General features: G+C 39.1%; 1 protein-coding gene across 2 annotated transcripts in view; it reads right to left on the bottom strand.

The window, feature by feature from the left end:
* Positions 1–27,265, bottom strand: part of TANGO6 (transport and golgi organization 6 homolog) — a 154,046-nt gene that overhangs the window by 63,556 nt on the left and 63,225 nt on the right. For both annotated transcript variants that reach the window (XM_010962538.3, XM_045522290.2), the window contains one exon: positions 2,781–2,921. In XM_010962538.3, coding sequence (XP_010960840.2) covers positions 2,781–2,921 — 141 coding nt within the window. The remainder of the gene's footprint in view (positions 1–2,780; positions 2,922–27,265) is intronic.

A 27,265-nucleotide genomic window follows, 5' to 3' on the forward strand; every position in this document is an offset into this window, starting at 1 on the left:
CAAAGATTTAGCTACAAGAATATTCATCTCAATGTAATTCATAATAGTGGAAAATTGGAACAACCTGTAAGCCAGTCAGTTGAAAAAAATTATGATACATTCAAATGATATACAATCATTAAACATTATAGAGGATGTGGAAAATGTGCATGTTAATGACAGGAAAAAGATGCTTAATGACATGGGAAAATGTTCAGGATGCAGTATTGGGTAAGAGACTGGATCTGGAGTCAGACTCTCTGGGTTCAAATTGTGGATCCATCACTAGTTAGCTGTGTAACATTAGACAAGTTAGTAACCCTTTCTGTATCTGTTTCCTAATGGGTAAAAAATATAACCCCTATGAAATAACAGTAACTTTCTAGGCAGCAAGCACCAAATAGTTACTTAAAACCATTAGGAGGAAGGTTGATGGGGGATTTTATTATAGATATATCCTATTGGAAATACCACTGATCAATCTCCACATCACTAAAATGAGACAACCAGACACCATGTGTCTCCTAATGTCAAGACAACAGGAAATACAATACACTGCACAGCCTATGAAATATTCTTGCCCCACAAAATTTGACCCAAACTTACCCAAGTATCCAGATCTATCAGCTTACTGGAAACATGGGGATTTAATTCCACTAATTTTAATTCAAGGAAAATAAAAATAAATCGATGGTGATACAAAGTCAGAAGAGTGCTTACCTCTAGGGCAGGTATAGAGTAGGAAGGGAAAAGAGGAAATTTTATGGGTTACAAGAAGTTTCTCTGTATTGATCTGGGTGGTGGTAAATACATAAAGAACTATAAAACTACACTATTAAAGTAAGTGTACTTTATATATTTTACTAAATGTATTTTGGTACTTCAGTTTTTTTTAGTAGAAAAGGGAAAAAAAAGCTCCTACTGATTTTTCACCATCACCTAGTGGCAGAAAGAAAAAAAGGTGTGGTTAGGGAACTGAAACCAAGAGGAAGCGGTAGCGCAGTGCACCCGGCTCCTGCCTGTGGGTCTTGTTCTCCTATGGAACTCACTGCTGCAAAGAAGTTAGGGGTGGGAGGGCACAAGGCCTGGGCCAGTGAAACTAGGGTAGTTATTAAAGAAGCCTTATACGGTGGCTGTCACAGGATTTCTACACCACTAGTTAACTAAAGATACTCGCTATGTTGTAAAAACGGGCTTTAATTTCACTTAAAGGATTTCAATAAGCCATCTCATCTCTGCACCTGGACAAGTTGGTAACGTGAATTAGAAAGTAGCAGTTAAAGCTAAGGCAATGTTTATGGCTGGATACTTGTTGGTGTAGGCTACAGGAAGATTAGGACTTTGAGAATTGATAGAATATGCTTTGAAAGCCGGAAGGCAGTTTTGGAAATTGGGCTAATTATAGGAATATGTAAGGAGGAGTCAGGTCTCTCTCCCACTCTATCTAGTCCTTCATCCCCACCGTCACTCTCATCACAGGAAGTGATCTGGACTGGCCTGTGGAGACTGAGAAATGTGCATTTTCAGAGTTCATCGTCCCAATGGTGGAGGTCTCCCAGAAGTTACAGAGAAACTACATGTTATGTTGAGGCCATCTACATATGATACACATTCCTTCTCAGCTCCGATAGTCACAGTGACACACACAGATGGAAGTCAGAGGTTGCACTCGATCCTGTGACACTTTAAGCTTAACTATTCACACCTAATGTGAGAGAATGGTTTCTCACAATGGTGCACTTGTTTAAAATCCATATTTAAGACTAAGGCAAATGTAGAAAGTTGGTCTTTCTTCCAGGGCAGAAAAAAAAACTTTTAATTTCACTCTTGTGAGATTCTCCTTTCACTGATGAAAAGATTTAAGTGGTTGGAGATCTAGGTTCCATCTTAGCCAGAAGGGTCACCCAGAAATTAGGAAAATTAAGGGCTGTGTTCATAGAAATAATGTGTGACTATGTGGAATTTTGGAAATGCTGGTAAAGGAAGAACTCAATGTGATTTCTTGATGTAAGTGGCAAAAAGCTAGTTTGTTTTCCAAAATCTTCCCCTAGTGGGGAAAGAGCAAAATTTAATCTTTTCAACAACACTGTATCTACTATTAATACCCTCATTTTATATATGAGGACACTGAGGCACCAACAGGTTGAGAAATGTTCCCATGATCACATAGCCAATAATCATCAGTTTGGGATTTGATTCCAGGCAGTGTGACTCTAGGATCCATGGTCTTTCTTACTACTCTCAGCTTGTGTGGTTTTGAGCAACTTCTTTTGAGTAGTAGGTTCAATTATTAGCACTACTATTTACCAGCTGGGTAAGTCTTGAACAAATTGTTGAAGGTCTCTGCACCACAGTTTCCTCATCTAGAAAAGGGTCTAACAACAGCCTCCTTATAGGATTTACTGGGGAAATTAGAAGGGGTTATATGTGTAGACGACCTGCCACGCAGGAGTCATTTAACCAGAGTTAGCACTCTTCCTTCCCTGTCCAACATCCTTCTTCTTTTCATGCTCGCTGCTGCTTGGTGAGTGGGAAACGTATCATTTCAGCTCTGAGGAAAATCAGGGCCCCAACACAGTTCAGGGGAGGAGACCAAGCAGGTGTAGGAAGGTGGGCACTATGCTGCCAATCTCTTGGTGAATGCTGGACACATGCTAAATCCTTGAAGAGGAAGTAGCTCATCTCAGCCCCCAAACTGTCCTCACCTTGCTAGCATAACAAGCCTCCAGGTGCACAGACTTTGGCTTCATAGGCGTACTGCTTCCCGACCCCATTCCAGACAATAGAACAAGAAAACTCACCTAATGCCCTGACAATTCGCATCAGGACTTCCCCGACTTTCATTCTGGTCTCCGGTGTGTGCTTGTCTTCCCCACTGTCATACTGAGCCAACAGGCCAAGCAAGATTTTCTCAGGGTACACATCTGAGAGTAGAGCAACCCCTGGGGTTGAAAATAGAAAGAAAGGATTCATTACTGTTTAGCACTGAAAGGCAAATAAGCCCAGACACCCTGTGCTGGGATGAACACAGAGACACTTAAGCCCAATGGTCTGTAATTCTACCAGCAAGGGCTGCCCTTTACGTGCAGTGACAACCTTGCGAGTGGAAAGCACGTGGGTCTGGGAGTTCACACTCCCGGATTCTCCTAGTCTCAGCTCTGTATGATCTCTAAGATCCCTTTCAGTGCTGATTTCTATGATCTATGGATTTTAGACTCTTGAAGCAGAGGCTGGATGGTTGCACAGCATGGCCGGGATTCACACAGCAGTGGGAGGAGTCTGGATTAAACGCCCTTGAGGGAGCCGTCTGAGTCTGAGACTCTAAGGTTCTACGATTAGTACTGTCCCTGCCAGCACAGCAGTGCTTCCTGTCTTTGCTGCAGCTTTCCATCTCAGCATTGAGTTTTCTCCGTAAAACTGTCAATGATGAGAGCAATTTCCATAAGGAAATAAGGAATACAAATTCTGGGCACGCTCAGTAGTTGACCTATGCTTACGGCTGAGTTCCCTGATCAGAAGTAGAGAGGATCCTGCTCTCGACTCCCCCTTCCTAGTACCTGCTGATGCTTCTCCCATCACGCCAGTACCTCCGAGATGTGTAATCTGCAACAGTGTTATCATTATCTGAGCCCAGCCCCTTATCCAGCAAACTTCACAGTGGGTGAGAGAAGACAGGAGATACTACTTAAGACAGGACCAGAAACAACGCCCTTGGTCTCAAAACTATATAAATGCAAATTCCCTTACTTGGGTGAGGGGAGAGGAAGGTTATATATTTCTAAAGAACAGTGAGGAAAAAGAAAAGAAAAACAAACAAAGGAAGAAAATTTGGGTTTCAAAATATGCCCAGAGTGAGAATCCTTCTCGCCATCTCTACCTCAACCACTCTAGTTCATCATTTCTGGCCTGTTTTTTTCCCCAATAATCTCCTAATTGCTCTCTCTGATTCTACCCTATTCCCTCACCGCAGCTGGAACTATCTGGTTAAAATGACTCAGGTCTTGTCATTCTTCTGCCCAAACCCCTCATTAGCTTCCCTTCTTTCCTGAATATGAGCAGCCCCCATCCCCCACCTGCCTTCACTCTCCCTCTGACCCCATCTCTTACCATACTCTCCCTTGCTCACTGCCCTCCAGCAACCCTGGCTGGAACACCTTGCTGTTCTCAGAGAAGACCAAGCTGCTTCGGGCCCAGTGTCTTTGCCTCACTTCCCCTCTGCCTAGGCTGCTGCTCCTCCAAGTAGCCTCATGCCTTGCTCCCCAAAGCCCATCATGTCTCTGTTCAAATATCACATTTATCACATATAAATATGGCAGCTTTCTTCCCCTACCACTCTTTATCCTTCTCACTCTGCTTTGTTTTTCTTCTTAGCACTTAACAGTACCTGAAATGCTATATATTTGTTTATTTACTGACTGCTGTCCTCAGAATGTGAATTCTACAAAGTCAGGGATTTTGTTTTGTTCCTCACTATAGCCTCAATGCCTAGAAGAGTATGAGCACATAGCAGGTGCTCAATAACTTTGTTGAATGAATGAGTGAATAAAGGGTTCAAAGATGGGGCACAACAGGTGCACGGGGAGATGGAGCAGGGCAGGCGGGGAGAGGTGGGAAGGCCTGTTCCCACTAGCAAGATGCAAGCCTGGCTCCTCCTGCTACTACAATGAAAACCCAGAGGAGGATCGGTGGGGAATTTGGACTTCGGCAGGATTTGCATGAGCTGGAAAACCATCTTGGGATGGCAGAGCCCAGACAGAGCCCAGCCCTGCCCTGCCTGGTGGGGTCTGCTCGGCCCACCCCATGCGATGTCCCCTCTCATGTCTGAGACCTTCTGGAATAAGGAAGAGCAAAAGCATTTCCTTCCTGTTTCTTATGTGTCACCTCTCCAGGAACTAGCAGTCCGACTCTGCTGGTCTCTTCCCTCCATGGCGCCCCCTCCAGCTTGCCGCCCTCCTCCTGTGCCCTTGGCCTTCACTGACCCAGTTCTGGTTCCTCCGGCCTTTGGCTTCCTCTCCTAGCCCAGAGCCTCTCCCCTCGCCTCATCCGCACCGTCCACACCATCACATCCCTGCCCCGCCACATTCACACGGGGCCCTGGCTCCCCGGCCCCCCTGGTACTTCTGTTTCCCATCAATTCATCTCTGGCTCAGGAGTAACTTGAATGGACAAGAGTTCTGTTTCCTTATGTTCCTCCCAGACGTAGGGACATGGAGCACATTCCTCTGGCTTCATTGTCTGCGGGGCCCCCTTCCCCGTCTCCTCCTCGCCTGTCCCAGAGGATCAGCAAACCCAGTCATGAGCATCTAAATGTTAGTCCTTGTGTGGACTGCTTATGATTTTTAGATTCTGTGTTTTTAATTAGGAAAAAAAAAAATCCATGTTCAGCAATATTCACAGTTCTGTTCTCTGAAGGGCTGAGAAGGAATCAAACATTTTCTTATTTTCTCTCTTAAACATAAAAAAAAAAGGGTTCAAAGATACAGTCTAGACATAAATTCAAGCATTAAGAAATAGAAGGTGGGGAAGGAGTAATATAAATGCTTGAGAAATCAATAATTATTTTTTTATCTGAGTTTATCTTTCTCCCATTTAAACTGATAATCTTGCAGGCAAAGTCTACATATCATTTTCTATGTTACAGGTTGGGATTCCATTCTCTTATAAATCAGCTGCACACAAAGGCAATGCACCTGCTGGGATGCACCTGTCCGCCCATTCTCTTTTCTGCCGTCCTCACTCCTACCTCTTCACTGCTTCCCAAAAGCCTGGGAAGTCCCTGTATATGGTTCTATGCCACATCTATCTTCCTTTATGTGGCTTCCAATTCTACACAAGCAGAGGCTCTGCTCCTAAGGGAGTTTCAGGCTGTGGCAGAACCTGAATTAGACAGCCTCCCTGTTGGCAAAATGTGACAATGCATTTGTAGTTCACCCTATTACGCAAAGCAATGGGGAAGTTTATGGAGGTCCAAGGTGAGGTTAGAGACATCCTAGCATAGGAAAAATGTCTGCAGCTAAGAAAAGGATAAATGAATTGTTTACTAAGGGAGAGAAAGGAAACAGCTCCCACGTTCTTAAAGAGCCCAAAGGAAAAGTGAGTTGACAGTTGATAACTGCAGTCCTGGCAGATGTTCTATCACTGATCTATCACAAGGCCTGGTGTGTATTATAGATCTGTAGCAATTACAACTAACTTTCATCAGAAGTTTCCAATTCAGAAATCTGGTGGATTTATTTCCTTTTAGGAATATAGTTGTGACTTTATAATGGAAAGCAGTGGAAAACATGGAATTTGCTTTATGAAATTTTGACCTGTATCTAGCTTTTCTGAAAAACGTCTATAACTAAAGTCTCTTCTACTATCATTTAAGCTTATTTTCTCTCATTAACCTTTAGCAGAGAACAGTTATTTACTTCTAGGAGCATATCCTGCTGTGTACTTCAAAACCAAATGAGCTCTTGGTTTCCCCTCTGTAGCAGACAGACATTTTGGTTGCACACAGCATCTACTCTGTCTTCCGGTAACACCACCTGCTGTTCCTTCCCTATTCTCAGTCTGTGTGGTCGAAGGGAGGATAACTACCCATCTTCTCTCTCTTTATGTGTGAACTCATATGGAGGGAGCCAGTTAGGCTATGCCATCCCATCCCCACCACAACAACTAGTTCAAGAGTAGAGGGTGAGACTTAATCCTGGAGCCCACATTGGACCTGCTAAGAATGATGAGCTCTTGGAAGGATTTTTTGTGGTTTTGTTTGTTTGTTTGTTTGCCTGTTGAGAAGCTATTTATCTGGAGCTGCCAGTGGCCATCGTGTGGAGAAAGTGCACCCAAATGGGGCCAACACCGAGGAGGGTCAAGCCAAGAGGGGAAAGGAAAAAAGGACGAGAACCAGCATCATGCTTTGAGCCCCTGGATCCAATTATACTTCGACACACTAGAATTTTTGGATACATAAGCCAATAAATATCCTTTTATGCTTATGCCAGTTTGATTTTTTCCAACCAAATGAATCCTAACATATCCTTCTTCAGATTAAAAAAAAATTCAGATTAAAAAAATCTTTTCCTATAATGCCAAACATTTAATTCCACCAAGGAGCTTTGAATTCTGCCAATCTTACATTAAAAGGTTGCCAAGAGCAAAGTACAATTTCCTTGCTTCCCACAGTCCCACATTAGCAACCGTTTATCTTCCTGCTGGCCTGCTCCACAGACTGTTGCCAAATGGTCTCTGACTTTACTGAGTTTACCTCTTGGGATACAGTTGCTACCTAGGAGTTTATAAATCCCTACAGGATAAGGGTTCCTTCCTTACTCTTACTCTTAAGAGACTCACATGATGGTTAAGACTATATAACAATTTAATAGGATGAGATTTTGTGTGGCTGTTTCTGTTTCTTCTTTGAGAAGTTTTTTGAATTTTGACAACTGAGGAAGCATGGCCACATCCTTCACGTGACCTTTGGTCCCTCCTTTGTAATTTGAAAGTGGGGTAATTTCTAGGTCAGCACAGGCTTTAAGGAAACATGACACATCAATTCCTCTGGCAACAAGGACCAAAGGATTGTGTGAGAGATACCTGCTCCTGCTCTGATCACAGGAAAAAGACTGCATTTCTAGATATGGTACAACAGATAAGATGCACAGAAGGCAAAGGTGAACCAAAACTGGCAAGAGCTCATGAAAGTCTTCTGATCTGTGCTTTGGGGCAAAGCTTTGGATATAAACAAATTAACCAACTGAAAAAATTTTATTGAAAGTACTTCATGCAACAAAATAGAGACAGTCAACTTTGTAAGATAACTGGGGTTTTTTTCCCCAAAGACTTTCATTACAAAGCCGGAAATGTATTCTAATCCAGTGTTGACTTCAAGTGATTCCTCAGTGTGCTGCTCAGTGCTTCTGCAGACTTTGGGCAGTAATAGTAGTTTAGGTCTCACTTTACACAGTGCTCTTGCATTGTAGGAAAGATAGTCTAATCCTAAATGTCTTTGCTGACTGGCTCTACCCCAGGAATCTGCTAAGTCATCCCCACTTTAAAACTAACCTGGCTTATTAACCCTGGACAGATAATAACCTCCCCCTCAAAATACCCACATCAACCTGGAAAACCACCTACTCACCTGAAATTCTCAAGTATTTCTGCTGAAAACTAAAAAAACACAAACCCCCATATATTGTATGGTTCCATTTATATGAAGTATCCAGAATAGGAAAATCTATAGACAGAAAGTAGATTTAGAGGTTACGTAGAGCCGTGGGAGTTGGGGTCGGGGAGCAGGGCATAGGGACTGACTGCTGATGCTATGGAACTTCTTTTTGGAGTGATATTAAACATCTTCAAATTATTATGGTGATGGTTACACACTCTGTGACTATACTAAAAAGCACCGAACTGTATACTTCAAATAGGTGAATTGTATGGTATATGAATCATGTCTCAAAAGTTGTTATTAAAAAAACTGTAAGAATCATACAACTCAATAGCCAAAAAAAAAAAAAAAAAAAATCCGATTAAAAAATGGGCAGATCTGAAAAGGCATTTTTCCAAAGAAGACATACAGATGGCCAAGAGATACATGAAAAGATGCTCAACATAACTAATCATCAGGGAAGTATAAATCAAAACCACAATGAGATACCACCTCACACCTGTTAGAAGGCTATTATCAGAAAGGCAAGAAATAACAAACATTGGTGAGGATGTGGAGAAAAGCAGACTCTCGAGAACTGTTGTGGGATTGTAAATTGGTACGGGTACTACAGAAAACAGTACTGAAGTTCCTGAAAAAGTTAGAAACAGAACTACTATATGACCCAGCAATTCCGCTACTAGGCATTTATCTGAAGTAAACAAAAACACAAATCCAAAAAGATACATGCACTCCTATGTTCATTACAGCATTATTACCATAGCCAACATATGGAAACAATCTAAATGACCATCAGTGGATGAATGGATAAAGAAGACATGGTATACATATAACAGAATACTACTTAGCCATAAAAAGAAAGGAATCTTGCCATTTCCAACAACATGGTTGGACCTTGAGAGAATTATGCTAAGTGAAGTAAGTCAGACAGAGAAAGTCATCCATAAAAAAATGAAGAAGCTTTTAAATAACTTTTATGGAATAAATTCTAAGAGCTACTATTAAGCGAAATGCAAGGTACAAAACAATGTGTACAGAATTCAACAATTTGGTTACAAAGGAGAAATACACACTCATAAAATAGCTCTGGAAGGATACACAAGAAACTAGTGATATTGGTAGTTTCTAGGTAGAAAAATGAAGTGATTAGGAGATAGATAAGAGAGAAGAGATCTTTTATTCTGTATCTTTTTGTACCTTTTGAATTTTGAACCATGTAATGTATTGGTTATTAAGTATAAATAAATAAAAATTTAAAAAAATTTGTGATAAGAGGCATGGTCTTTTAAAATAGAACAGCCTCTTTTAGAGGTGAAAATAATCTGCAACCACATACAGCAGAATGACCATAAACATTTGTATTCTCTTCCTCCTTAAGTCTCATTAAAGTAATAGTCAAGGAGTAAAAAAAGGTATAAACTCACAAACAGGGATAAAAAGAATATAGGTATCAAAGGCTGAAGTCTGGGTAAAGAGAACAAAGATGAAACACGATAACGATATGTATTTGATAGAGCTGCTGAAAAAATGAGCAACAATTACATAGAAAACTAAGCAAACATACAAGAGAGGACAACCAAACTAGGCTTAGCAATGAACAGCATCCATACAGTCAGCAGCTAACACTGCCCAAATGATTTAGCCAAAACCGTGATGGGGAAATGGCAGGAGGAGAAAGGTAGCGGCGAGCATGCGCAGGTGCGCAGGTGCGCAGGTGCGCAAGTGCGTGGGCGCGCGGGCGTAACATCCTCATCCAACAGGCAGGAAATGACAGCGTGCAGAATTTCAAAAATCGAGATCTGTGTGAGCATTTATTTATAAACAGGGAGGTAAGCACTAGAAGAAACCACTTAAAAGGGGGCAGAGGGATGATTATCTCTGGGGACTGGAACGGTGAGGGGGTAAGCAGGGCAGGAGACAAGCTTTTTGACTCTTTACATACTATGTTCAAAGAAATTAACAGAAATAAGTTCATTTTAAAAACCAGAAGGAAGATAAAATGTATCTTGACCTATGGAGGAAGCTCTAGTTTGTAAGAACAATGATGATTAAGAGAAGAGGTAAGGCAAAGGAAAATTTCCTTCTCATCCCAAAGATAATCACCAACCTGGGGTAGTCGTCTCTTACTGCAGCTCAAGGACACAAAGATAAGAAAGGCAGGACCTGAAGAGATGGAGACTACTACCCTCTAGCAGGGTACTTCAGTTGTGACAATAGAGACCGCCCATTAGAATAGAAACTAACAATCATTTCAGCTCCAAGAATCCAGGAAGCTGCACAAACTGGGGAAGCTGGTTATTAAATCAAGGAAGTACGGGGGAACTCAACTGAATAGCTGGGCTGACTTTGTAATTAGAGTAAATGATAATTTTCTCTAGCACACCAACGTGATGTTAAGTTTCTCTAAAGCTCCAAAGTTGTCTTAAGTGTGGACAAGCCCAAACAAATGTGTAAGGATTAAACATGAGTGAGTGTCACTCAGGCCTGAGGAAAAAATAGGGTTAGACAAATAAGCTGAAGATTTGTAAGAACAGTGGTACCTAGCATCTGTCTCTTTAAATCAAGATCTAAATATATGAAAACACTAAAATGAAGCCAATATATTTGCTTACATTGTCCTCTAATTCCTATTTTGGAGGGGAAAAAGTAAAAATAAGCAGATGATCTATATTTACTGACAGTTAACTATAGTTACCGGAAGCCATTTGGAGCACAAAATATTATAATACTAAATAAAAACCTGACAGCAAAGACAGTAAAACTTCCTAACATTTAATGAGTGTTTTCGATATGCCAGGCATGGTCCTAAGCACTCTATGTATACTCATCCATTTAACACTTCCAACAATCCTTTGCAGTAGGTTCCTCTGTTATTCCAAATTTTACTGAGGGAGAAGCTGGGGAACAGAAGGGTGAAAAATATGGCCCAAGATCACAGAGCTGCCATGTGACAGAGCAGAATTGCAAACCTGCACCTTGTTACCCCACCGCCCACCTGGTGGCAGTACCTAGGAGAAAATAACTGTTGGAAAAGTATTAGCTTTGCAAGTCCTAACCCCAAAGACAGCAAATCTTACATTTCCAAGTGATAGGATATCAGCCTCACTCCACAAAATTTACTTTCTGTTGGACTCCAAGGTCAGAGGAAGGAGAGGCACTCTGCACGGTGCATCCCATATGAATAGGCAGAGTCCTCCTGGATCTAGTTGGACTTCACAGGAACTGCTTTTTCTTCGTGTTTTTATTTTTACTTATCTTTATGTGGAAAAGGGAGGTAGTAAGGTTAATGAAATTCAAAATGACTTTAACTTGAGATGCTGCTGTCATTAGTGATTACAGAGGAGCCATACAAAAGGAAATCAAAAACTTGGATTTTAGGGAGTTTTAGCTTTTTACCAGTGATTCTCAAACACCTCCACTCCAAAACATCTCTATGGGCTACTGAAAGCTCCCTAAATCTCTTATTCTACTACCCTCCTCAAATAAATAAAATAAAACCCGAAACAGCACCAAAAAAACTTAGAGTCCACCTCGTCAGGGTTGCCTCTATCAAATACTTCTGTGTGATATAGAACAGAGCTGAGAAAACTGAGCCTCAAGAACACGATGATCGAGGGTTCTGTTGTACTGGCAGAAAGACGGACAAAGCTGTCCTAATTCCCAGTGAAGCCATAAGTAAGGCAGGAAAAGAAAACAGCAATTACCACTGGTTTGAGAGTAATTACTGCCCTACACATTCAGAGAACTTGCATTTCAGCTGATCATGGGTGAGAAATAACGAAGCAGGATGTTATTCATTTAGTTCTTTTTAACGCAGCTTTCAGAGAGTGCAAAATTTTGTATGTTAACATTCTCTTTATGCTATCAAAAGAAACACATACTGATCATGTGAAAAGAAGGGCTTCTGATTTCCCAGAAAACAGTAAGTGGTTCTGTTTTAGCCGGATCTAGATAAGACAATAAAATGCTCTGAAAGACCCCAAGCTAGGTGGTCCTGGCAGAAGGAGTCAGAACTTTGGGTTCATTTTTTTCTAAGTTTTCTACTGTCATTTCACCTCACGCCTATGCAGAGAGAAGCTGCAGAATCAGCAAAGCTGACTGATGAGTCAGGTTCACACTAGTTTTGAGAGAGCTGAAGTCTCCCAGAGGACTTGTCACCTGGCCTGAAGCTCTAAAAAGATGGGGCTGATCTTTCACATGCCCCAATCTCTTAAGGCTCAGAGACCTGCTCTGTGCTTTGGGTACCAAGCAGTGATACAGGCAAGATAGAAACTCTCCTGAAAGTCTCCCCCTTTTCCTTAGTTAAGCCTAGCCGATGTCCTCTTGAGATGATTAGGCAAGTCTTTGTGATAGGTGCTCCAGGCTAGGGTTGGTTTAGAGAAAGTGACTGTTGTTAAACCAGTAACCATGACGTGTAGGACTTAAACTGTAGTTTCATATGGAAACCAGGCACAGCTACTATAAATTGCCCTGATAAATGCAGATATACACATAAACCACCTGCCTACAATTTTGGCAAGTGGCTAGACCTGGTCATGGACCCTTCAGGGGTCTATGCAGCCATCAGGTTAAAATCTCCGTGCTAAGCAGGGCACCAATAAATAGAGGAGAAAAGAGAAGCTTTGAAAAATTGCTTCCACAATCAAAGGAACGTGACTTTTTTCCCTGATGATTAATAAGTAATGCATGGTCACTGCAAAAGATTCAAATACTAGAGAAAAGCATAAAGAAGAAAAGAAAAATCACCCACAGCTGTACGAGAGGACTGAGGAGTTGGTTTCTTTTTAGGGTAATGAAAATGTTCTAAAATGGATTGTGGTGATAGATGTGCAACTCTGAATGTACGAAAAGCTATTATTACACACTTAAGAAGAGCGAACTATATGGTATGTGAATTATATCTCAATTAAGCTGTTTTTAAAAAAAATACCTGACATATGAAATCAATACAAGCATCTTAGTGCCCTCTCATCCATACATCATTCTTTAAATAAATACACACACACCTACACACATACACACTGTTTTTACAGTGGACAACTTTGTTTTATTTAACAGTCTTCTTTTTTGGGGGGAGTACGAAGGGGGCTTATCCCCCACATGGCTTGGCTTTCATGCTAAATCATTTGGGGTGGTCCGATGATAACACTGAAAACTTTAATAGTAATATTATTACTTAGAATGGAGAAATATAAAGGATTCTTTTCAATTTTACTTCCGTTAAAAAGAGGAGGAAGAGGGGAAGGGTATAGCTCAGTGGTAGAGTGCTTGCCTAGCATGCATAAGTTCCTGGGTTCAATCCCCAGGGCCTCCATCAAAAATAAATTAATAAATAAATAAACAAACCTAATTACCTCTCCCCCAAATAAATGAACAACAAAAAAGAATGAAGTGAAAAAAAAAACAATCTCAATGCATGTATTTTTTTTAAAGAGGGGGAAAGGAATCAATTAAAAAATACAAATCAATTTTTAAGAATATATAGAAGTAATCGGCAGCTATGGCGTAAATCATAAAGTTTGGGAAACAGCTTTAGAATAAAGGCAACAGAAATCATTCTTTCATGCATTCACACGTTAACAGGGTGTCTACGATGTACCAGGTACTAAGTGTTACAAATGTAATAGGACAGTGCTTGTCTAGAGAGAGAGACAAATTAGACAATGATTACAAGACAGTGTGGTTAGTACAGCATGTTTGGGTGTAATGAGAACACCGGGAGAAAGAAGGGTGTGGGAAGGGGGTAGGGCTTCTTGGAGAAGGGGACAAGTGAGCTTCGCTGCAGAAAGCACAGGGTCTTCAATTATGAACTGCCCCAGGACCAAGAGCCATTGGCATAATTATTCATGTGTGGAAAAAAATTTCACAGGCTTTTTTTAGACAGACTGCTATAGGCACCTAGTTCTCATTTATACTCTTAGGGTAGAGTCCCCAAAGGAAAATAATTGGCTCCAAGGGTATAAACATTTTCAAAGCTGCATTCCAAAAATGTTCCAATTAATTTTTCTACCAAGAGTGTTCACATGTGCCTGTTTCACTACACTTGGCCAGCACTGGATATTCTCGTTAAAAACAAAACAAAAAACTATGTTCTTCAAAATGGTACAAAAATTTTTATTTCCTTATTATTTTAATCTTTGCCTATTAGAAAGGTTTCTCAAAATTTTATTACTTGTATTCTATCATGAATTATCTATTTATGGTTTTTTATCCATTTATCTACTGGATATTTTTCTTATTAATCACTATGAGCCTTTTAATGTAATAAAAGCATTAACTGCTTGTCCTTTTTAAAAAAAAATTGGGGGAGATAGGTAATTAGGTTTATTTATTTATTTATTTTTGATGGAGGTACTAGGGATTGAACTCAGGACCTCATGCATGCTAGGCATGTGCTCTACCACTGAGCTATACCCTCCTCTGCTGCTTTTCCTTTAAAAAAAAAGTTTATTGAGATATAATTTTCGTACCATAACATTTACCCTTTTAATGTATATGATTCAGTAGTTTTTAGTATATTCACATAGTTGTGCAACCATCATTACTATCTAATTCCAGATTTTCATCACTCCAAAAAGGAACCTCCTACCCATTCACAGTTACTTTTTCTGCCCAGACTCTCCTGCTCTAGGCAACCACAAATCTATTTTCTGTCTCTATAGATTTGTGTTTGTCCTTCTTGGTGCAGATCTTTTTTCTTTAATTATACTTTGCTTTTTAATTAAGGTTAAATTGTTTTTGACATGAATGAGTTCTAAACTTTTTAAGAGGTGAAATCTATTAATCTTTCCTTTCAACTTCTCCATCCACAGTCTCTCTGTGCTACATTCTGCATAATGTCTTCCTTTCTACCTTCTGGTTCATTAATTCTCTCTTAGCTATGTCTGCTGCAAAAACCATCCACTGTATTTTTAATTTTAGTTATTCTACTTTTTATTTTTTGACATTCTATTTGGTTTATTTTTCAAATCTACTACATCAGTTTTGGTTGTTTCCTATCCATGAAGATATTTTCAAGCTTATCTTGTTATTCTTTGAATACAGTAAGCCTGGTTACTCAGTAATGTGTGTGTGATAATTCCCACATCTGAAGTCTCCTGGGATCTTGTTTCCTTGGACTTGGTTATTTTGTGACTATATGTTTTTGTTAGCGTGTATAATTAAATGTACAATAATTATTAACTAAATAATTATTATGGGAGGAGGAATAGGGAGTTATTGCTTAACGGGTAAGAGCTTCTGTGTAGGATGATGAAAAAGTTTTGAAAATAGCACTGACACAGTGTTGTGGATGTATTTAAAGCCACTAAATTGTGTATTTAAAAATGATTAGATAGCAAATTTTATGTTAAATATTACCATAATAAATTTTTTAATCATAAAAAACTAAAGAATAAAAGTAAAAATTTAAAAATTAATATGAGGATTTTTTTATAGTCTAGGGTGAAGGTGTCTTCTTCCATAAAAGATATGCTTCTGTTCTTGTAAGACATCTACAGATACTACCAGTATACAAACATTTTAAACTCTAATTCCTACCTTGAACTTTCCTGAATCCCAATAATGCAAATCTGCAGAAGCATGGACCATTCAGTGATTTCAGTCTCTCTAGTGGTAAGACAATGCCCCTCCCAGTCCCTGGGGGTGAGATCATTCATCTGGAGGTGTATTCCTTTGGGGTCTAAGCTTAATTTTGGAGGTCTTCTATTGGACTCCCCACTTCAAGTTGGGTCTGGGCTTTCATTTCTGCAGGTTTGACCTTCAAGGCCATGAAATGGTCTTACTTAATTTCAGCAAATGCAGGTTCTTAAGCTGAGTTTACCTTTAGAGTCTGGCTTTCTCTTTAAGATGTTGGCTTGGTAATTTAAAGTGTTTTAAATATGTTACCCGGCATAAAAGTTGTTTTCAGCTAAGCTATCTCATCATTATTGGAAATCGAAGACAGAAATGTATTTTCTTCTAGATTTCTGTCTAGTTTGAATGTAAGATTTAATGTTTTAATACACCTACAAATATGGCGCATACTGAGGTTTCTTTGTGGTTAGTAACAGTTAGCATATAAGACTTTCTATTTATCACGTCTGTCATCCTAACCAAGCATGTTCACTCCTGAGCATTTCCTTTACACTGCTGCCTCACTGAGCTTAATCTGAATTGAAGTTATTTTCACATTTTCACGTACAATTTTTGACCTGCTGACCTAACCGATCCTCTCAGCAACCTAATAAATGTTACATGTAACAGCTTCTAACACAAACTGGTGAAAGATCAAACGCATGGTGCCACTAGACAACCACAGTTAAGAGCAGAGCAGCGTGGTTCTATGAGCTATCATTTTCCTTATATGTCCTTCTTATGAATAGCATCCAGATAGACACATCTGGACAAAATGCTTCTGCTAATTTAACCATTTGGTTGTTCAACTGCAAAATAAGAAATAATGGATATGTTCAATTTTATCTAATTAGCATTCCCTGACTTAGTAATTTTGCAAACTGAATCACTTTACAGACTAAATATAGAAAAGTTATTATTATGGTCTGGTTTCTAAGCAACCATTTCATTAAGAAAAGCTCCACTTGGGCAAAACATCTGTTTGTCAGTAAGGTTTCTGCTGTTATCATATAATTTCATGGGGAAAAAGCCATGGTCACCCTGCGCCTTAGTAATCCCTGGTTGTGAAAAGGTCAACGGGGTACTACAACAGGGAGAACCATCTGTTTCCATCTGTGCTAGTCCCTGAAACTTGTCATCATGAAACAATTCCATTTTCCTAAACAGTCACATAATTTAAAAGCCATATCTTTTGATTATGAAAGCAATAAATGTTCACACTAGCAAGTGTGAAAAATATAAGAAAAAAGGCACAAAGAAGAAAATAAAAATCACTTGAATTTTTGATGCTTCCTTGTGAGATCGCATTTGAGAAGTGGATTCTGTTGCTACAAAAGAAAAAATTATTTGAAAACCACTGACATAAAATAAATCCATACAGTTTTACCTTTGTCATCTGCACTTAGACTATTTTTCCTTATGGTTAGGGGCTACGTGTTGGACAACTGAGTTCAGAGATTTGTAGAGATAGCCAAATGTACTCACTGCATTTCATGAAAATAGGCTTAAGGAAAGTCAGCAATCTCTGATAGGGGTGAGAAAGTGACAAAAAGTGTGTGTGACATAACATCACATGTGACATGGGTTATTAAACTTCCTTGATAGGTCAGGTAGATGGCCTAAGATAGTGATTTTTTTCAAATCCTTTGTTGTTTTTAGAGCAGAATCTTGTTTTCATATGGTATTTTTAGAGGCAGCTCAATGACAGAGAGGTAAAAAAGAGCCTGTCCATGTCCAGCCCACCCCTTCTTCACTGATCCTCAGGGTCCTGTAGAAAGAGAACAGGCATTCATGCGGTCCTTCCTACCTGCAGGCTCCTCCCCCCAACACAGCACTGCTACTCTGCTGTTCTCTCAGTCTGGACCACTCTTCCCTCCCTTCTTTACTAGGTTAATTCCTAACCATCTACCAGGTCTCAGTTTATGAGTCACTTCTGCCTGCCCCTCTCTGTCAGGTAAAACATCCCTAACCCAGGGTCTCATATCACTGTGTACCTTTTCTTCACGGCACCTGTCAAAGCTGCATTTCACATTTGTCTGATTTTTTTTTTTTGGTTAGTATTTGTCCCCCTCCTTCTCCTCCCTGCTTTGGACTGTATATTCTATGGAGGCAGCGCATGAGCTGTTTTTCCTCAGCAATGTACTAAGCACAGTGACCTCGCACATAGTAGGTTTTCAGTAAATATCTGTTGAATGAATGAACATTTAAAACCAATTAAGAAAAAAAAAATCAATGGCCAAAGATATCTTACAATTCTTTCTGTTGCTGTCTAAAGTCAGGTTACCAATAATGGAAAACAGAAGTTAGACTTAAAGTACAAAAGTGTTTCGGAATCAGCCTTCTCCGAAGAAAGAAAACTTCAGCAATCATGCCCTGGCAGGTGGACGCGAGAGATGACCTAATTAGGTCTTTGGTAGGTAGCTTAGTGTCTGTGCCATTCCCTGAGGCTCAGTTCATCTGCAACCTTCCAGCCTCCTCAGGGACAGCAGAGATACCACAAGGTCAGGAAACAAAACCAAGTATGAAAGTCTAACGTAAACATCTAAAAAAGTGAGTTGCCCAAACTGTACAGACACCATTTAAGTGCACGTTTCCACCACTGCCCAAGATCTCGACGTGACCACAGAGGGGGAAAACTGATGCTTCAATCAGTTAAAAATGTTAAAAACATGATTCAGCAATTAAAGGAACTATGTCAGGGTTAATAAAAAATATAATTGGGCTTATTAAGTGTGTGAACAGCTTCAAGATCCCCTTAATCACCTCTGGTGAGATTAGGAATTTTAATTTGTATTTGAAATGAGGGGTAAGGTAGGCTGCTTACTCTTAACTTTGGAAGGGAAAAGCAAGAGCAGGGTCCCCCTGCCCCAGCTGTTACCTCAAAGTAGTTCCAGTAAAACAGATTGATTCCTTGGAGAGTAACGGAATGCTATACTTAAGGATAAGTCTAAAGAGAAACTTGCTATTTTAGTTGTGAGCTCTCTTGCTATTTTATCCTTCTTGTCTTCAAATTTCAACTTTACTAAAGAAAGGGTGGCTTCAGGGCAAAATTTAAATAGCTGTTCTGTGGAAGTTACTTACACCTTCTTAATAGCTTGTAAAGTAGACATTTAAGCAACTGACTTTACCCCAAGGTATCTCACAAAGTGCCTTATTGGTAGTGAATCCTACCTTTGTGACAGCTAGCTTACATGAATAGGAGGTATAGGATTTGAAATGAGCCCTGGTATTTAATTCCTTAGATGAAAATGTCAAGATCCACTGGTTCTATGGTTTAATTTTACTGTCTGCAAAAGCGGAGGCCATAGTGATTTGAGAAAGGTGGGAAAATGGAACAGAGAGAAGAGGGAAGGACAGAGAGGTATAAGGCCTTGGCTCTGGAGCTGATGCCAGACTCCATCGCTCACTGGTTGGCCTTTTACTGGTAACAACCTTAGAGCATTGGTTTCTTTGTTTTAATAAGGGGGAGGTAAAGATACTGACTCTCATAGGGTTGTGGTGAGGAGTAAATGAAATAGTGTAAGTTACGTCTGATATGTGGCTGGTGCTCAATAAATCATGAGTGAACATATGAACAAAAGAAATAAAAGTAATAACCACCAACAAGCATAATGCTTTCAAATCCAGGCAGCCCTTCACCAAGATATTACTGTGGACTGGCAACAACAACAAGCCTTTAAGGCCCCCCTAGAGCCCACACAGAGAGGCTCAGATGCTTTGTTTTGGCATTCCAGCAGCTTCTGCATTCCAGCCCAGCCCCACTCCTCCCCTTCATGCCCACTCTGCTCCACTAACAATCTAACTGCCTGACCCACCTTCCTTTACACTGCCCTGCTCTTGACTGTCTTCCCACCTTTGCTTTTCTTTCAGCCTTGATCCTCTCACTCCATCCCCACATGTCTAAATCCTGCCCATCCCTATTTAGTCTTAAGAGCTCCATGAAAAAAAAATGACTATTCTGGATTGTCTAAGTTTATTTTTTTATTTTTAAAAGTATACAATTCAGCGTTCTTTAGTATATTTACAAGGTTGTGCAATGATCACCACACTATAATTCTAAAAAATTTCATCATCTTTTAAAAGAAACCTCATATCCTTTATAGTAACTCCCCATCCCCCTCTCCTCCCATTCTCTGGCAACCAAGAATCTGCTTTCTTCCTCTATGGATTTGCCGATGCTGAACATTTCATACAAATGGAATCATACAGTATGTGGCCTTTCATGTATGGTTCCTTTCAGTTCCTTTGTTTTGAAGGTTTATCCACCTTGTAGCATGAATCAGTACTTCATCCTTTTTTACTATCAAGTTATATTCCACTGTATAGATATACCACATTTCATTTATTCACTCATCAAGTGATGGATATTTAGGTGTTTCTGCTTTTGGGCTATTATGAATAATGCTGCTCTGAACATTCATACATAAGCTTTTGTATGGACATGTTTTCATTTCTCTTGGGTATATATCTAGGACTGGAACTGGCAGGTCCTATGATAACTATGTTCAAACTTTTGAGAACTGCCAGACTGTTCTGCAGAGGAGTGGCACCATTTTATGTTTCTACCTGCAGCGTATGGGGGTTCCATTTCTACACAGCCTCATAATTTGTATTATTTTAAAATAAGTAATTTAAAAATATAATTTATTGGCATCAGAAGTGCAACAAATATCTAAAGTTCTATACCAAAAGCTACAAATTTATCTAATCCACAATCTCAGTAAACTATATAAATCCCAGGATTGATTTTTTTTTTCTTTTTTTGCCCCGGGATTGATTTCTGAAGGCTCTTTCCTGATGCTTCCAAAATGATTCTGAGAGCTCCAGTGCTGAAACAATAATGAACATCAGCAGGAAGAAAGGCAGGCAGTATGAGGTAACATACATATTCCCCTAATGGAAGATGAGTTTCAAAGATACACTCAGAATGCTGTCCACCATAAACTAACAGAACATTGTAAATCAACCATACATCAATTAAAAAAAATAAAAGATACTCCCAGAGATTGCTTAAAAAATAATACTGTACTCATTGCCAAATAAGCAAAACCACACACACACACAAATCAAGCAAACATGAGATCAGCATATTATTAAGCTACAGAAAGGGTTCATTTGTAGTGAAACCATTTCCCATAGGCAGGCCTGGTTCTCCTATACCTGATACCATCTGGAAACTCAGCCCTTGTGCCTTGGAAAGAGGAACAACTATTTTAGGATTAATTATATTTCCCAGTGGCAAGAGCATAGTCTTCAGAGCTGGAGAGACTTAAGATTCAAATCATGGTGTTGACACTTAGTGTCTGTGTCACTTTGAGCCAGACTTAACCTCCTTAAGTTTCAGTTCTCTCATCTGTGAAATAGGGATAAAAATTCCTAACTTGTAGAGTTACCGTGACCGGAACATGATAATAAGTGGTAACTTCTATTAATACTTAGTTCCATTTCTCTTATATGGCAGTTATGGGAAATCTTAAGAAAGTGAAAATAACTAAATCTGAAATAGCCAGTTATCTGTTACTTACAGGTAAAAGTACTAAACTGCTAAATATTCTGATGTAAATCTGAATGAATCAATCTTTAATTTATATAGGAAACTAATGGACAGATATTCCAAATATGAAGCTAATGTAAAACTCAAGTGTTCTGGGCTTTATTTAATTTATTTGGGGGGGGGGTAGGTAATTAGGTTTATTTGTTTATTTTTAATGGAGGTACTGAGGATTGAACCTAGGACCTCCTGCCTGCTAGGCATGCACTCTACCACTGAGCTATACCCTCCCCCCAAGGGTTCTGGGCTTTAAAATGCAATCTCTGACTTGGGGGAAGGGGAGCAGTCATTATCTATTTCACCCGGGCTGCAGGAAGGTAAGGTGCAGTAAACTGGGAATCCCTGAGATATGAGTCTAATCCTAGTTCCACCATTCTCCTAAGTTTTGTGACTGTAGGCAAGTCAATTCTTCATTTATTAAAAAAAATTATAATATCTGCTTTTATTATATTTCAGGATTATTGGCAAAAATAAAAGTTTTCTAGATGACTAAGGATTATTCAATTTTAATAAATATTACTCATAATCATAATATTTGTTTTCTATCCTAAAAAGCACAACAATAGGAGCAAATTCTACCATTACTGAAAAGTTCTAGAGATATAACCTAGTGCATTACACGGAGGTGAGAGACAAGATTTGAAGGACAATAACAAGGTTCAAATTACTTGCTATGTAACCTTGGAAAAGGGACTTAACCTATGTAAGTCTCAGAATCCTTAGCTATAAAAAGAGGATAAATCTCTCATTATGCCCAAAAATTAACTCAAAATGGATCACAGACTTAAATGTTAAGAGCTAAAACAGTAAAACTCTTGGAAGAAAACACAGAAGTAAATCCCCCTTATCTTGGGTTAGGAAATGATTTCTTAGAAATTACACCAGAAATGCAAGTAATAAAAGAGGAAACTGATAAGTTGGATTTCATCAAAAGAAAGAAGTTTAGTGCTTCACATGGCACCATTAGTAAGAGAAAGGACAATCCACAGAATGGCAGGACACATCTGCAATTTATATACTTAATAAAGAATATGTTTCCAGAATATATGAAGAATTCTTACAATTCAATAACAAAGACAAGTAATCCAATTTTAAAATGGGCAAAGAATCTGAATAGACATTTTTTCCAAAGAAGATATAGAAATGCACAGTAAGCTCGTGAAAAGATGCTCAGCATCAACAGTTATTAGAGAAATGCAAATCACAATCACAGTAAGATTTACCACTTCATACCCACTAAGATGGCTGTAACAGACAGACAAACAATAGCAAGTATTACTGATGATGTAGAGAAATTAGAACCCTTATACATTGCTCGTGGGAAAGTAAAATGGTGCAGCCACTTTGGGAAATAGTTTGGCAGTTCCTCAAAAGGTTAAACATAGAATTTCTATATGACCCACCCACTCCACTCCTAGATGTATACCCAGGAGCAATGAAAATGTATGTCCACACAAAAATTTGTACATAAATATTCATTACAGTGTTACTCACAATAGCTTGAAAGTGAAAACAACTCAAATGTCCATCAACTGAAGAACAGATAGACAAAATGTGGTTAATCAATACAACGGAATATTATTCAACTATAAGAAGGAATGAGATCCATCTAATATACACTGTAACATGGATGAACCTTCCAAACATTATGCCAAGTGAAAAGTGCCAGACACAAAAGACCAGACATTGTAAGATTCTATTTTATGAAAAGTCCAGAAGAGGCAAGTCCAATAGAGACAAAAAGTAGATTAGTAGTTCCCAGGGGAAAGGGGGAGTAAGGAATGGGAACTGACTGATAATGGATAAGGAGTTTCTTTTTTGAGGTGATGAAATAGTTCTAAAATTAGATAGTGGTGATGGTTGCACGAATCTCTAAATACACCAGAAACCACTGAACTGCACATCCTAAATGGGTGAATTTTAGGTGTATAAATTATACCACAAATAAGTTTAAAAAATGGGGATAATGTCTATTTCCCAGAAATAATTTAAGAATTCACTGAGACAGCATATACGAGACATTTGCTAAATGCTCATTTGTTAATCAGGTGGTACAGAAACCAGGTCTGGACACAAAAGAAATCTTCTCATTTTAAGGACGTAAATGGAGATGGTAAACTTCACAGGACTACATTCCAAATTTCAGTGCCCGATCCAATTAGATGGTATTCAAGGGATAGAATTATTCTCAGTTAATGGTTGCCCAACTTTATTTGAAGTGGAAATCTGAGAGTGAGATAGGGAGTTCAGTCTCTGACAAGTTAAGACTTGTAATCCTCCTCAGTTTGAAACTGTAAAAACAGTTTCGCCTTGTATCTACCTTACTCCCTTCCAAACCTTTTGCCTTCCCTCCCCTTGGCTCTTATGCCAGAAATGAAAACTCTTTTGTGAAAGGAAGAGGGTAGAAGAGTGAGTGCAATTTGTTCAGGCATGTTAAGATGTCTAGATTCTCCTCACTACACACACTGGCAGACTTCTGCCTCCAATGCTTGGCTCAGAGCCTAGCATTTCTTTCTTTTTTACAGTGAGCCTAGTAGTTTCATCCAAAGGTCCTTTTGACACTGATGGGGATCGTTTGGATCCCCAAAACACATCTGTGGCTGGTGTTGCTTTCAAAATGTTCTTTAAGTAAATGAAGTGACTGAGAGGGCACATGAACAGATCCACAGTATGATAAATAACTTGGCTATAATATCTTACTTGAAGAATATCACGTACTTATCACATTCATCATTGAACATCTATTTCAAGACTGAAATGTGAAAAATGCTCAAAACATCAAATATACATTATGGGATTCTTAAGGATATATTTTAACTCCTATTTTGGAAAAGAGAAAGACTTTCACTTTTTATCTTATAAATGTTCTGGTCATTTAAATGTTTTAAAAACAATAAGAATGTTTTAACTTGTGTAATAATAATGAGAAAACAATGAGAAAACATACAAGGAGTCTAAAAAGGAGAGACACTTACAGGACACAGTCTAAGATAAAGTCTTCTATTTATAAACTCTGGATTGTAACTGGAACTCAGCAACTTGTATGCAATTCTCTGCCTGAAGAAGCTGCTACTGAGTATCTGGGAGCAGCTGCTGTGAGAACTAAATCAACCATCACTTTCTCGGTAGGACTAAAAAGAGACGCAGTCTTTCATAAGATTAAAATTTAACTCATGGGAACTTAGTTCTCAGATTATTATGATGTACTGATAATATGTATATCAGAAATTCTTGCATCAGGCATCAATAAATATCTGTTGAATGAGTGAGCTTATTTAATTCCCCTTTGCTGTGTGCCTAGACTCTAAATGAACTTGGTGAGAAATTACAGAAGAGATCCAAAATATCAGTAAGGTAAGCAAAGGAGACACTGTAATTTTTACATGGAGCCATTTAGACAGTCTAGAAAAGGAGGACTTTAAACACATGCACACATGTACACACTCACACATACACTCCCCAAAACTAACTACTCAAACTGAAGCCAAGCATCCTTGTACTACAGGACACTGACAAGTGGACTGGTCCTGTCTAACTGGGAGTCCAGAATGGCTTGGCTCTGGAGTTTTAGGCCTGGACAAATGACACTGGTAACGCCAGTGGGAAAATTCAACTCTTTCCTTTCTTAATGGGAAATTCACCTAAGGCCTTGGCATGTTTAAGTGCATGTTACAAACACCAAAAACATCAATTAATTCAAACTTGTCCATCATGGGGAGCTGAGAACAGAAACTACATCTCTACCTCCCATGTTCTTCATCTCCAAATTAGCTACAAACTGATTAGCACACCAATTAAAACTACTGAAAACAAACACAGATCCAACAGTTGTGATTTTTATAGCAGACCCTAGAGGCTAATGAGCTCAGTGGGTTAATCAGCTAGGAGGCTTATTCCAAACAGTAATGTTGCCCTATGAGAATGACACACCACCTCTTCCAGAAAATCTTGTCAAAAAAAAAAAAAAAAATCAATGAGAAACATCTCCCTGACAGTATTACAGTCTCCTGGAAAAAGTGCATTAGACTTCTTTTCTGAGACTTATTATCAGCATTAGATTCTTGCCTCATTGATTGATTTGATTTCCGTAAGCGCCATTCACTGTCCCATGGCTTCCTGAGCCCTATCAAGTCTACAGGCTTACCTCAATTCCAGGCCTCTTTGACCTCTCAGAGGCCAGTATTACTTTCTCTCTTGACACCCTCTACTCCTCTGCTCTCACTGAGTTGTTCTTTTACCTCTGTAAGATGTTATTTTTGTCTCCTTTGAAGAATTTCTTTCTGTTTTACTGAGTCATGACACTCACTGTTAAAGTGTTTTGCATACAGTAGGTGCACAATAAATGTTTGTTGAATAAAGAATGAATTCCAAGGCTCAGGCTTTCATCACTGTATTTTCTCCTCTGAACTCTTAAGTTTCAACTACCAGGTCTGTAGAGAGAAACAAGCAGCCAATGAGGAGCGGCATGTGCCTTTGTGCTCACAGAGAGCCCTGCCTGAAGGACTGCTTCAATTCTTCACCCCTCCCTGCATCCAAGTCCTTTGCTCTGTGACTTGGCAGTCTGTCGCACTAAAGGGACAGTGTATATTTCTCTATGCCATGACTTTTGGGTTGGGACTTGTTTTAGCCAGCAGGATGAGGCAGAAATAATACGTTGCCAGACCCAAGCTAGGTCCTGAAGAGGCCTATCGAGTTTATTCTTGCTCTCTTACTCTTCTGCCATCAGCTTGAGAATATGCCCTGAGAGGCCACTGGACCAGGAATGAGAGGAAGAGATGCAGCAGAGCTACAGCAGCCGGCCCACAGGCCTGCAGGGAGCAGCAGGGCTGCCCAGCCAAGCCCAGCCTAGGTCGGCTGAACCCCACTGGTCCACAGATGTGCCAGTGATGATAAATGATTGCTGCTTTAAGCTACTGAGTGTCAGGGCAATCTGTTAGGTAGCAGTGACTACCTGATAGAATCTACCCACTCAAGCTTTAACTCTGAGAAGTTACACATATCACCACACTATTACCTAGCAATCCAACAAGAGAAGTAGTAGTGATAGGATGACAATGATGATGATGGGTAACATTAAAATCATAACAGCTAATATATACTGAACACTTAATTGCAATAAGCACTTTCAAGGTATTAACTCATTTAATCTTTTTTTTTTTTTTAACATTTTTTATTGATTTATAATCATTTTACAATGTTGTGTCAAATTCCAGTGTAGAGCACAATTTTTCAGGTATACATGAACATATATATATTCATTGTCACATTTTTTTCTCTGTGAGCTACCATAAGATCTTGTGTATATTTCCCTGTGCTATACAGTATAATCTTATCTATTCTATAATTTTGAAATTTCAAAAAAAAACCTCATTTAATCTTAATAGTAGTCTCCCTTTAGAAATAAACTTTTAATGATAGAATAGTTTTAGATTTACAGATTTATTGAGGAGATGCACAGAGAGTTTCCATCTACTGCATACCCAGTTGCCCCTATATTAACTTTTACGTTAGCATGGTACCTTATCACAATTAATGAACTGACACTTCATTATCAACTAAAGTCCATAATTTACTCAGGTTCTCTTAGTTTTTCCCTAATGTCCTTTTTCTGTTCCAGGATCCCACTACCATTTTATATTCAATCATCTTATCTCCTTAAGCTCTGACAGTTTTATCCCTCTCCCCCTTATTAAATTTTATTTTATCATTTTTTGGCAACACCGTTATTGAGATATAATTTGCATACTATAAAGTTCACCAACTTCAAGTATACAATTCAATAGTTCCTAGCATACTGACAGAGCTGTGCAACCACCACCACAATCAATTTTAGAATGTTTTCATCACCCCACAAGGAAACCATGTATCCTTTAGCTATCACCTCCCAACCCTTTCCTCTTGCCCCCAGCCCTAAACAACTACTAATCTACTTTCTGTCTCTTATAAATTTACCTATTCTGGACATTTTG

This window comes from Camelus bactrianus, chromosome 9, assembly GCF_048773025.1.
Source record: "Camelus bactrianus isolate YW-2024 breed Bactrian camel chromosome 9, ASM4877302v1, whole genome shotgun sequence".
NCBI lineage: Eukaryota > Metazoa > Chordata > Mammalia > Artiodactyla > Camelidae > Camelus > Camelus bactrianus.